The sequence below is a fragment of the Erpetoichthys calabaricus genome, chromosome 4 (assembly GCF_900747795.2).
Source record: "Erpetoichthys calabaricus chromosome 4, fErpCal1.3, whole genome shotgun sequence".
NCBI classification, from domain to species: Eukaryota; Metazoa; Chordata; class Cladistia; order Polypteriformes; family Polypteridae; genus Erpetoichthys; species Erpetoichthys calabaricus.
Window position 1 is genome coordinate 105,822,538 of NC_041397.2, and position 13,621 is coordinate 105,836,158.

At 33.7% G+C, this 13,621-nt stretch overlaps 1 protein-coding gene across 2 annotated transcripts in view; it reads right to left on the minus strand.

Moving 5' to 3' along the window:
• Window positions 1–2,443: 2,443 nt before the first annotated feature.
• The window catches only part of sugt1 (SGT1 homolog, MIS12 kinetochore complex assembly cochaperone), a 47,160-nt gene continuing 35,982 nt past the window's right edge, over window positions 2,444–13,621 (minus strand). For both annotated transcript variants that reach the window (XM_051927329.1, XM_051927328.1), the window contains exons 12-13: window positions 4,095–4,267; window positions 2,444–3,725 (exon numbers count right to left, since the gene is read on the minus strand). In XM_051927329.1, the coding sequence (XP_051783289.1) occupies window positions 3,624–3,725; window positions 4,095–4,267 (275 nt within the window). In that variant the 3' untranslated portion in view covers window positions 2,444–3,623. The remainder of the gene's footprint in view (window positions 3,726–4,094; window positions 4,268–13,621) is intronic.

Below are 13,621 nucleotides of genomic sequence, written 5' to 3' on the forward strand. Positions count from 1 at the left end.
TTAAAATGGTATTTGACCACACACTTCAAGGAAAATATTACCAAATTATTTTATTAATCACAGATTTTTAAATTTGCAAAATTTATAACTTACTTAAATTCAGTTTTGAGTTTTAATAAATGATTTATAAAACCACTGTGAGAGAAGTCGACAGAAGTCAAAGTGTTATAAATAAGAAATGACACCTAAGCATTGCTGACAATGCAGAAGAGTACACGTGTCATATGCTAATGTCTTCCAATTAACCAAAGCTATGATGACAGAACTAACCATACTCAAAATAGAATTTAGTCAGCTGGATAATAAAGAAGGAAAAGGAAAGTGACATCTTCCTCTAAACTGTCTAGCTTATGCTCCATTCAGGTTCTCAAAATATTCAGAGCTCAACTTTGTGACATTTCACCTTACCACTTTATTGTGTTCATGTGAATTTCTGGTCAGACAATATGGAGAAACAAAATGATGCTGCCGATTTGTTACTTGGGTTGTAACAAAAAACACTTAAAGATAAACTGTAAATTTTTAACGAAAATAAAGACAATATAGTGATAAATGTTTAAATGATATAAGCTATACAATTAATAAAATTCATATTCTGTGGTATGGATGCCTCTTAGGCCAGAAAGTGATGAATAATTAACTATTGGAAATGCAAGATTAGACCCTTCTTGTTGACCAGAAGCAGGTTGTGAATACTTGCAAAATACCATGTCTGCATGAAACAATTTTAAACAATGTTTTGCCAATTTTATGATGTTAGCTCTATAACCCAGTAAGATAATGTACGGTCATAGATGCAGGGCTAGTTTAGCCGAGTGGAGGAAATAACTTGTTTTGTGATTGTAGCTAGCTATCTACAGGCCAAGTGTCTCCAATAGACAACCACAGCCTCAGGGTTTTGTTCAAACTACTCTCATAATTAGAAGTCATAGAAGTGCTGCTAATCAGCCAAGTTATTTAATTAGACAGTTATTCCTATTGTTATTATTCTAGGCCACAACATTTGTTCAATGTATATTTTACTACTCTGAATTTGGGGAATCTTTCAAACATTTAGTAAGTACTGGAGTAGTGCCTATCAAATGTACTTTTTATTTATGTAAATACCAAATTAAGTTACATTTTATGATAAAAACAAACTTTTCATAACTGCCTTGCTATTTAATCTTAATTTTAAACACCAGATGACCAATAAAAAAAAAAATAATCTTTAAGCATAATACAACATACTCAAATTCACCTTAACATATTATGAACTAACATTAAAAAGTATTAAAGCCAACACATCTCCTGGGTATTATGCAACAGTAAAAAGTATATTTCCAAATATTATAGACTGTGTATATAAAAAACAATACATTTCTGATGTAGGTGTCCAATCAGACGGTTCCATGAAGTGTGAGAATTAGGTAATTATGAATGTGACAGGAATGAAATCCAGTACAACACTGGGAAAACCCAGTTTTCCAGTTTCCAATGGCCATCACTGTATGGGCTCAGTCTATACCACAGCGAAGCAATGTTTTCACAGCTGACATAAAACCAGAAACCACAGTCAAAATACTGGTAATCAAGATGACAGCAAGAGATGAAGAATATTAAAATATAATTTTAAACAAAGTTCATCTTCAGTACTTATAGATTAATGAAAAAAAAATCAGTAACAGCAACAGGAAAAAAGTTGGAAAGTTAGAAGACTAGCTGGTGGTTTGCACAGAATTTGGAAGCATCTAATTATACTTACATCTGCAAGATCTAAACTATATTAAGCGTAGCTTCATCATTTGTGCTAAAGATGAAACTTCCATATCAAAGGACAGGTACAACAGTTCACAATACTGTATATGAAAGTTGCCTCCCTAATTTACATCACACAAGATGAAATGATTAGAACATTTTACTTAAACTCCACCAGCTGCAAATTCAGTCCATGGTTTCAGGTAAGGTTTCAACAATTCAAGAATGACACTGTTTAAAAATCTGGCAAAGGGACTTTTAGGATAAATTGAACATAAACATTTTAAATTGAGCATGATTAATATGAACTCAGTTGACAGTTTAGTCAGAATTAACATAATTTCCAGTATTAAAAAAAAGGCTTAATACCAACACTTTGGATTGAAATACTGCATTCTGTTGCAGTTGTTTCCAAGACTAGTTTACAACTACAGATATATATTTATTTATTATTAGTCATGAGTGACTGGTCTGGGGTTAATGTGAGACTAAAGCATACCTAGTTATACTCTTGACCTTTCCTTTTTGGCTTGTATCTTAGATTACAGCAAACTATTAGGTTACGGAGAGTGAAATTCAGAGTGTCTAAATGGAAAAATATTTTGCTGCACATTAAAAATCATCAATTAAATAGAAATTGTTTATATTTTACAACTTGTAGTAATCTCATATTTAAGAGAGTAGATCTTTTATTTCTATTTTTCACATATTGTCTTCATTGGGTTGTTCACTTCCAACAGAGGTCCGTTTTTTCAAAACAAGAATGAAAAGAAAAGAATAAAACTTGTTACAAAATGTTGTCACCATATTTTTATTTGCGCAACATTAATGACGTTTAAGCCCCCCCTCCTACCCATGGTGTTTACTAAATAAAAAATGTGCTATTACAATATAAAGTAATGGTGTGTTCAAATTCTGTTTCATATCATTATTGTGTGTTGAGATTCAGTCCAAACATCATGATATTAGTTGATCACCCAGACTTAACTTTACTGCTTCTAATGATTTACTTTCTGCTTTCATGTGTAAGAGATAATATAAAATTTAATGAAAATGTTTGTTACTACACATCCACCAGTACAGTTAGAAACTGACAAAAAGATTATTTTGACACTACAAGGCAAAAAAGCAGTTCTAACTAAATAAGGCAGCAGAGTCTGTTATTACTATATATTTTCACATTAAATCTTTTATGAAGAGCTCGTATGAAGATCTCACTTTCAAGCCCCACAGCCAATTAGTGGGACAAAAATACGTTTTCAGAGTTTTAGTTGGTGAAAATGTAGTTTCAGTAGTAGCTGTGACAAATACTGCCATCTTTTACTGGAGCCTGAAGCTGGATTGTGAATAGGAAAATGCAGTCAGATGATATGCATTAAATATACCAAACTGTAGATAATATATTCCTGAAAAATCTTCCCATATAAAAACTTAAATTGAGGTATTTTAAGGAAGTTAACCATTCTGATCTTTTAAAAGCATAAGCAGAATTCACAGTGCAAGGTGCAGTCAAACAAGCTGATTCATAAATATAAATAAACATATAGATATATATTTTAGAAAGAATTTAAATTTACACACAATGCAAATACTGAACACAATGACCAAATTCAATCTTTTTTAAAATGCTGGGTAAAATGATGAATTCCATTTCAAACAACTTCTGAAAACATCAGATTAATTCAAAATCATTGGAGTATACACATTATTCTGTATATATTTATGAAGTTGTGTTAAAAAAAAAAAAAACCTGTTACACAACTTTAAAGTACACTGTAGGTTACAGAGTGTCTAAAGTATATGTAAAGGCTTGAGAGCCATATAGATCAATTCCTGGACAAATAATTTGAAAAAAAAAATCACTTTAAATAAAAAGCAGCAAAGTTTCAGAACTTTTTCCACTCTGCATCATCGGGGGGGCTAACATCTACTTTCCTTTTGCCGACATCCTTCCAGTTAGTACTCAGGACTGTTCCCCCTGACTCAGTCTGAAATAAATAAATAATGTTTTTGTTAACAAAATCTTTCACCTAAGTTAAACTGACCTTTTCATTTTCCATAATTTACCAGTTAATTACATTTTTTAGTAAAATACTCAAAGAAATATTTATAACAGAAATTAGGCCTTAATCTTAGTAAACTGCTTAATTTAATGCAGACTTTAAAGATTTTATTTGATCATGATCAAAACAAATATTTTTTGAAGATAGTGGCGCAGTGTAGGTGAATACTGAAATTAATAAATTAAAAGTTTTTACTAATACTATTGTGTATACTTGGTTCAGTTTTTAAGAACATTGGGAAGACAATGTATATCGTTATTTATGAAACAAAGTTTATTTCATGAAGCTACTTACAAATGACTTGTTCATTGCACGTTTAACTTCATCAGTTCCATCAGAATAAATTTGCTGAAATAGTTTATTAAGAGCAGCATCTCCTTCCAATTTTTCATTCTTTTCTTCTTCTTTAATATCTCCTACTAACTTATCCCAGTTTCTTGTGTAATGTGAAGATGATGGATATTGATCTGTAACATAAAATAAATTTTGAACAGCCACACTTTTATAATACAGTAATTTCCAAGCTACTTGACAAACGAAAATCTAGATGTTCCTAATCAATAATAAAGATAAACAAAAATAGTGCATAGATAATGAAGCAAATAAGGTTCTTGACACGTATTGTTTGCTAAAGCAGGTCCTAATTAATTATACCAAAACTAAATATTGATAACTGAAAGAAAAAAAAAAAACACAATTAGGATACAACTAATATTATTACTAGGAATGTGAAATTATGTTTGCCATTTCCATTCCCAACAGTGAGAGAAGGTGCAAGAAAGTAAAACATCTGCTATATTAATTATAACAATCAGAGCCTAAATATAATTCTAATTTTCAGGAAAATTAGTAAAGTGGTCTTAATTTTAAATTCCCAAGGAAAAAATTAAACTTTTCAAGCATTTTACCATTTATAAATCACCTGCACAACATAACAGTATTAACAGTTGTTCTTGCAGGTACTGCATGATGTTACAAAATTATGGAATATACCTAAAAATAAAGAATTTGTTATATGCTGTAATTTTGAATAACCATGATGTCAATGGTAACACGTGCTGAATAATCAAAGGGCAATTTAAACCTGGGGATGGGTGAAGCACAATACATGCAGCATTGTTTGCTGGTCTCAAAACCTTGTTCATTCATTGTGATAAAAAGACAAAATCTCTCAAATTCCCAGTAGCCATCCTATAGGTATTAATAATGGAAGGTTCCAGGAGTGTTGTAATTCCATGGAGAGGTAATTTTGTAACAATCTGAGTTCCTTGTGGTAAGCAGTGTAATGGTTCAATGCAATAGGATATGTGTACATTGTTGTCAGTTAAGCAATCAAAAATGTCATACCCCAGTGTTTGATAGCAACAGCATACTCTTATCATGCAACAGTTTTAAGAAGAGGAACCCAGTCCTGGGTTTTTCCAATATGCAAGAGATTATGACTGTCAAATAAAAAAAAAACCAAAAAAAAAAAAAACACTGCTATCATATGAAGTTGTCTGATTGAGGACAAGTTTTCTTGAGAATGAACAATCAAGTGACACAGTCATTAGCAGTGCCATCTCATAACTCCATGATCCTACGTCTATGCCTGTATGTGTGGATTTTCCCCTGGGCTATTATACCCCTTTCTGAAAGACTATATGAAGTAAAATTGCTAACTAAATTAGTACAATATACAGTTGTTTAAGTGAGTGAGCCCTCTTCAGAGTTCGTTTGTAAACTGCCTCAAACAAGGTAAGCAGAATAGAGAATGGTTGGAAGGCACAAGAGTGGCAAAATTTGCATGCTGTGTCAAATATTCTGGAGCATACTCATATTCACATATACTTCTTGATCAGCTTATCCAGCGTCCGGAGCCAAGACTGGTTTGCATTTGCTTCGTTTCCTGGATGGTTTCTAAAATAAGCAGTGGTAGCAACTTTCAGTGTTGCTTCTGAGGAAAATACATAAGGGAAAATAAATGTTCAATTAACTTTATTATCCTTACTGTATGAATCCCCTTGCTTTGTTGGCTGCTTTCAGTATAAAATTCATCTTCTGGCAAGATACGAATATTTCAGAAAATTACAATAAACTGTTAATGTTTCATTTTCACTTGGCTTATCATAATTCCAGTTTATTTCTGTCATAGTATGTGGAAAACCTGACACTTGCAGTTCCACAGAGATCTTTATTGAATCTTTTTTTCTTTTTTCAAACTGTCATAATGTCACACTACTAGTTGATTTTCAAGAGTGCTTGTTTTTCATTTTGTTCTTCAGCAGCAGAACACTGACTATATTGTACTTTAAGAACCAGTTAGATATATTGTAACTTAAATTATTAATATTACAGTAATTCATCAGAAAATACAAGTGTTTTATCCACTGTGCTATAACTCATTTCCAAATGTACTAATTTTTGTTGAATGCAGATATTAATTACCTCATATATACAGTCAAACTGACAAGTCCATACAGTTTCAATATGATTAAGGTTGGGGTTTTAACTAGGTCTTCAGGAGAATCAGCCTTCATCACACTAGGCAGTAGATCCTGTTTTCTTAAGCTGATGAACTGTGCTGGCACGAACCTTACCATATGGAATTAAGACCCGAGTGTTTCACCCTGGTTTGAAAACACCATTACATTCATATATAGTTCTTTAAGAATCAGTATGTCTTCTAGAAAATATTACACAAGCTTGGGTGATCTTTTTTGTGAGTAATGGGTTCAACCTTGCCAGCTACCCACCTATTCATATGCATGGGAATACACAAAATGGCTTTAATTATACAGGGCGTAGCCAGTTTCTGCAATGAATTTCTGCAGCTCCTTTGAGAAAGCAATTGGTAGCTTCCTTGAAAAGCCTTCTTCTTGCACAGTCATTAACTCTGCAGGGAAACTGTGATCTTAATAATGATCTTATTTCTTCCACTAATTATGATCTTCATAGTTCTTCAAGTAGAATCTCTAACATTGTATTATACTCCTCTTGTGATCTATACCAATCTACAATAAAATTCTGTAGTCACTTTGTTAGTTTCTTAGCGGTTCGTCAATTTTGCAACACGGAATAAGAATTCTTTAAAAAATCCTGCATGAACAGCTATAAATCTGAACACAGGTACAATGTCCATGATAAATGCTGTCCACACTTACACAAAAAGGATTTCTGGAGTGTCAACTGACTGTAGAATAAATGTACCTATATCTGGAAGGTCCAACTTAAAGGTGAGTTAGTATTGTGGCCTAACCTACACTGTAAAGACAAAAAAATTCCAAACATCTCTGTGAAAAGGTGATTTAAAAGCATAAGTCAAGGGAAGGATACAAGAAAATGTCCAAGTCACTGAAAAGCCCTAGGATTCTAGTTAAGTAAGTAATTAGGAAATGGAAAGTATGGTACAGCTAAAAATCTGCCTAGAGCATACCGTCCTCAAATAATGAGTGATCATGCACAAAGACTAGTGAGGGACGACGTATTATAACTCAAGCTACAGTTGGTCAAATTAGAGAGACAGTGCACACAGTAACTGTTGCCTGGATACTTCACCATTGGCGGCTTATTGGAAAATGGCAAAGAGAAAGCCACAGTTTAAAGAAAGAAAAAAAAAAAAAAAAAGATTCTATAGCCAGAAAAGGAAATAAATTGTGACTTTATTTAGACATCAGAATAAATGTCAAATTTGGCATAAGTGAAAATTGTTCATTATCAAAAGCACTCACTTTAGAAGCATGGTGGTGGAAACATCATGCTGTGAGGAAGCTTCCTTGAAGCAGGCCATGGAAGGCTTGTGAGATGAGGTTAAAATAAATGCAAAAAAAAAAAAAAAAGAGAGAGAGAGAGAAATCCTGCAGTCTTAAAAAAATGTGACTTGAGAAAAGTTTTGTTTTCCAGCAAAACAAACCCAAGCTTAAAGCCAAAGCTACACAGGACTGTCATAAAAATCACAATCTCATTGTCCGGATCTCAATCCATTTGAGAATTTGTGGCTTGACTTGAAAAAGGTTGTTCAGTCGTAGTTCCCAAGAAACCTGACAAAGCTTGGCAAGTTTTGCAAAGAACAATGGGGAAAATGGTAGTATCCAGATGACTCGAGGCAAGAATGGCAATAAAAGGTGCATCTAAATACTGACTTGACGGGGGAGAATACTTATGTGATCACTTCTTTTGTGTTTTACATTTGTAATTTTCATCACTTTACAGAAATCTGCTTTCATTTTTTTCACTTTCATTTTATGTAGATCAATGTCAAAAAAGTCCAGCTAAATCAAATGTGATTCAAAGTTGAATAATATTAAACTGTGAAAACTTCTAAAGGGGTGAATATTTTTTATAGGGATGGTACATATAATTTATTATTTGTCTATTTTTAAACTCTTAGTTTCCCCTTGGGGACAAATAAAATACTACACACACACAAATACGCAGTATATCGTATAAGAGGAAATGGTCTTCATTTTGTAGCCCAGTGTACAACTAATAAGAAAATCCTTTGTCTACAGGCAAATAAGTAATCCTGGTAGTGTTGAAAAAAGTTTAACTGAATACTTTTAACATCCAATGTCACATATTGGGCTATTAGTAAAAGAAATACCAGGATAACACAGCTAAGCATTCTCATGGCATCAAAGACATACTGCTTAGTGTGTGTGTGTGTATTATAAATTAAAAATATACATTTATATATTTTTAATACATAATATACATACACACAGTACTGTGCATGTCACCCTAGATTTTCTAACGTAAATTTTGCCTTAATGTTTTTTTGTCTGTATTAGTATGTCAGTTTGCAAACATTTTCCAAAAATTAAATGTTAATGTAAAATTTTTTTTATTTCATTAAAGAAAACAGACCATTTTTCAGATAAAAGCTTGATTACATTTTTGGCATACAGCCCAGTGCATAGCCAAACAAAGACAAAATCAGGTGCTAATGATAAAAAATATAAAACATTGATAGAAACAAAACAATAAAATGTAACCAAAATGGGTGCAGAAGGAATCAAACTGGGTGAAAGACAACAAAATGAAAATGTACAGCAGATGTTGCAGTTTAACTTCAAATCATCATTTCTCACACAATTATAGACTAAGCATAGCAACAAAGCACAAGATACTTGATCCAGGATTAGCAAAGTAACTCCCAAGAAGAAATTTCATGGTAGATAAGAATTTAAAGATGTGCTATCCAAGCTCTTCTAAAGAAGTACAAGAAAACTGAGCAAAGTTGAGGACTAGAATCACAATGATCAGTTAAGGAAACTGAGTGAAGTAGATGAGAGATCAATCAAACTGGTGTCCCTATGAAACTGGAAGAAGTTTAGCACTGGGATCAGCACTGAATTAACATAAAATACTGGACCCAAGTACAACCATCTACAGTGTACAGAAGTCTTCACAGAAGTAGTTTCCATGGGGAAAAAAAAACTTTCAACTGGACTGGAAATAAAGCTAAGAGACGCACCTATACACAAGGATTAGGGTGCTGAACAATGTCAGCAGCTGAATAATGTCAGCACGTTTTCTGAACAGATGTAATCAAGTTTTAATTTTTGACTCAAAAAGGTGTCAGTTAGTGAACTGAATTTCGTATAAAGCCACACACAACAGTGTATCTAAGGTAACTGAATCATTTTTAAAATCAAAAGGTGGTCACATCAAATATTGCTTTGATTTGGTTTGTTAGAAATCATTTTGCTTTACATACAAAAAGTAAAATGAAAGGCCACATATGGAATTTGCCTAAGTATGACAGTATCTCAGGTGCACTGTGGGAAAAGGTTTTGTGCATAGATCAAGCTTGAGTTTTTTTAACTAATGTAATACTGCCTAAACCAGAAAAAAAAAAAAAAAAAAATTAAATTACACTTGGAGAATACATTTACCCCCTCGTGTTAAATCTCCAAATTTCAATTACAGTTTATTTGAAAAAATAAATATGTATCCCTTCATTAACACAATAAATTTAATACATTTATGAGTAAAACCTTTTTTTAATTCAATAACAATGGATTCATCAGAATGAAAGACTTGTATCTCCCATTTAGAAAAATATCTCTTCCAAGTCAATACTTCACAAGTAGTCCTTTAACAGCAATTAATATTCTGGAGTTTTCTTGCATATGTATGCACAAGTTTTACATTTAGATTTTGTAATTTTTTGTCTAATATTCATTATGAATTTGATAAAACTCTGCCAAGTCAGACTGCAAGCTCTGGGCCAATCCAGTATAATAGCCTTCATCTTTGATTCATCTCTAAGCTTTGACAAACAAATCTCCAGGCTAGTAAAGTCCAGCTTTTACCAACTAAGGCAAATTTCAAAGTTAAAATCCTTCCTTTCATAGAAGGATTTGACAACAGTGATTCAGGCTTTTATTATGTTTCTGCTTGATTATTACAATTCCTTATATGTGGGATTGTCCAAATCTGCCCTGCTGCAGCCAGATTTCTGGCCAACTTCAGATTGACTTCAAGATTTTGTTTGTTTGTTTATAAGGCCTTGCATGATGTTGTTCCTAAATATATATCTGTGAGCTCCTTAATCCTCTCTTGACAACAAGAGTTTTGAGGTCATCTGCTCGATTACTTCATGCAGTTCGTAGATCATGGCTAAAGTTTAAGGGCGACAGGGCTTTTTCGTTTTACTGCTCCAAGACTTTGGAACAATCTGCCACTCCATATCAGATCTTCTCCTTCAATTGAGGTTTTTAAGACTCAGTTAAAGGCCCACTTTTTCTCCTCTGCCTTCTATGATGGGTGAGGTTGTTGGGAGGGGGAGGATAGATATTAAATTGTTTTAATCAATAGTTTTATGAAATTGGTTATTTTATAGTAGCCTTACATGTTTCTTTGTACAGCACTTTGGTACAACTTCTGTTGTTTTTAAATGTGCTTTATAAATAAATTTGATTGATTGATTTTTCTTCAAGTTATTCACTAGTAGTTTATTTGCTCTGGTTATTGATCTGTTGGAAAGAAAATCTTCACTCTAAACACAGATCTATAACTAACTGAAATATTCTTTCCTCAATGACTTGGATCTGTCCCTAGTGGCAACAAAATCTGTAGTTGATCCTACTGAAAAGCAAATCACAGAGTATAATGTGGCTGCTGCCATCAGCATGCTAGCCAGTACAGATGATATCAACTGGGTATTGGGCTTTATTTGGTTTACACTACAGATAGTGCTTTGCTTTAGGCCAAACTGCTTAACTTTAGCCTCACTGTACCACAAAATTTTCTTCCAGTATCTGATTTTGTCACATGGATTCTAACAAACTTTTCCTTGGAAGTGGCTTTGTTCTAGCAATGGCCCTAAAGAGACCAAATCTGTGAGGTGTCACAGAGAGCAATGATGTCAACACTGTCTTTCCCCCATTTGAGCCAAAGAATTTTACAACTCTGGTAGCGTGGTATCAGGCATGTTGATCATTTCTCTGACAAATGCCAAAGATAACGTTTGAGTGTGCTAGAAAACTGAAGCATGGACTCTTTCAGCCAGATAACGATCCTGATAAATAGGCCAAACTAAACTAGAGTGACTCAAAGACAAAATATGTATGTCTTACAATAGCACAATAAAATTTTCTGTCTGAATATTATGTAAAATTTGCAGCACTCCTGAAAACTGCTATACACAAGCATCACCCATCTAACCTGTCTGAAAGAATGGACCAAAACCATTCTTGAACACTCTACAGTAAAAAGCAGAAAAATGTTCATCTCTAAAATACTGAAGTATGGGGACTGAATACTTGTCCCAACACATTTCCTTTTCTTCCCTTCTTAATATTTGTTTCTAACTTGAAGCGATATCACGTTAAAAACCCAACCTGTGAGTTTCACAGTGTGCACTCTGGTTTCTTCCCACAGTTCAAAGTCATGCAATTAAGCAAATTGTTAAATTTGCCTTAGAGTATGTGTGGGTCTGCTACTATTGCAAGGCATTATAGTGTAATTGGAAAACCTAGAGTATGTATATTTATGGAAGAAAACAGGCAAGCGCACAACTGGTTTCTGTACTTCGTAACTTGATTTTGGAATTTCTAACAGGTAGACCCCAGCCTATTCAGGCTTACAGCATTATTTCCTTTACAAATATCTTTAGTACATTCATCTAACAGTGTAGTGTGTTGAATTCACTACTGTACTTCTTGTTCACCTTTGACTGTTTCACCAGACATAGTACCAACTCAATCATTAAATTTACCAATGACACTACCATTGCAGAACTGATCAACATTGATGAGGTGGCTTACGGAGAAAAAAAAGATCTGCTTTCTGATACTGTGGTGCCAGATTAAGATTCTCCCTTATTGTCAACAAAACCAAAATGTTGGTCACAGACTTCAGGAAACAAATGATACACAAAAACCATCTACACATCAAGAGATGCTGTGGAGAGAGTTGGCAGCATTAGAATTCTTCAGAACCATCAAAGATGTCCTGAACTGGGAACTACATATCTAGATTTTTTCAAAAAGGCTTGCAAACACCTTTACATCCTTAGATGTCTGATTAAAGGCCAGGGGCCCCTATTTGCTTTCCACAGAGGTCTCCAGCTCCAAGCATGGAGTGCTGCAGTGGCTTCCTTTCTGACACTTTCTTAATCGGCGGCCAATTTCTGATGTTAATTGACTTCTTTTCCCTTCATGTTTTTTGAGACTCAGTCTCTGAATTGCTTTTGTTTCTTAAAATAGCTGCCAAATAAAAATGAGATCTGAAGTGAGCCAACAGATGTTGTTATTAAAGCTGTTATTTTATTCCATGGCATGTTGGTGCTCTCATTCTGATCTGAGCAGATCAGCATTACTGAGTGTAACGTAAGTTTAATATGTCACTGTCCTTTGTACAAAAATATTTTATAAATCTACGTTTCTTTCTACTCACATGCACAATGAACACAGGTTTAGCACAGGGGCTCATCATTTAGAACTGCTAGGCAAACATTTTAAGACAAGACAAGTTAGGGACAACTGCAAAATGGGCAGTCAGACTGATGATCATTGTAGACTATTTGTGTGTCAAACTCAGCATGAAATTGTATCCTCTCTTTGCCTTGTTTGGAATGGCATGATTCACCTAAGTGGGGGCCTGCACTTGAAAAAAAGAGTATAAAGCCTTGGAACAATGCACGGCACAACTTTGAAGCCGACGGACGGATGGGAGATACCGTCATACGATCCGGAAAATCCTTCCAACGCAGCAACGAAAATTGCAGACTCTATACATCTGGCCCCCACTCCCGAAGGTCTTGTCATGGCTTCCTTCGTCTGTTATGCCGCATAAACTTTCATTAAAGAAAGCGTATTTCTCCTAAGTGATTTCTTACCGCCGTATCATTAAGGGAGTGGTATCGCCTTTTTTATATTATATCTATATACAGTAGTTTTGGGTTATGTAACATGCTCTAATTACAAAAGAACTTATTTCAACAAGGGAGTTAGCGCCCCCTGCTGGATACACTGAGTTCTTCAGCTTTCTTTATTTTCAGATAATGTGTTCATAAGAATTACTTAGAAAAACACTTGTAATAATAATAATACATTTTATTTATATAGCGCCTTTCCCATGCTCAAGGCACTTACAGGATATAATAAAGAACGGCAGAATATACAGTATATAGCATTGTACAAACCAGATAAATAAATAAAGAAGATTAAGACAGTAAATTCTAAGAAAAAAAAAACAGACAACATAATTGATGGTCTAGCACACACATACAGGTTACATTGGCATCTTGACAGAGATGTAAACTGAGAGAAAGGTAATAAAGTCAAATAGAGCTAAAAGCCTTCCTGAACAGATGAGTTTTGAGTTGTTTTTTA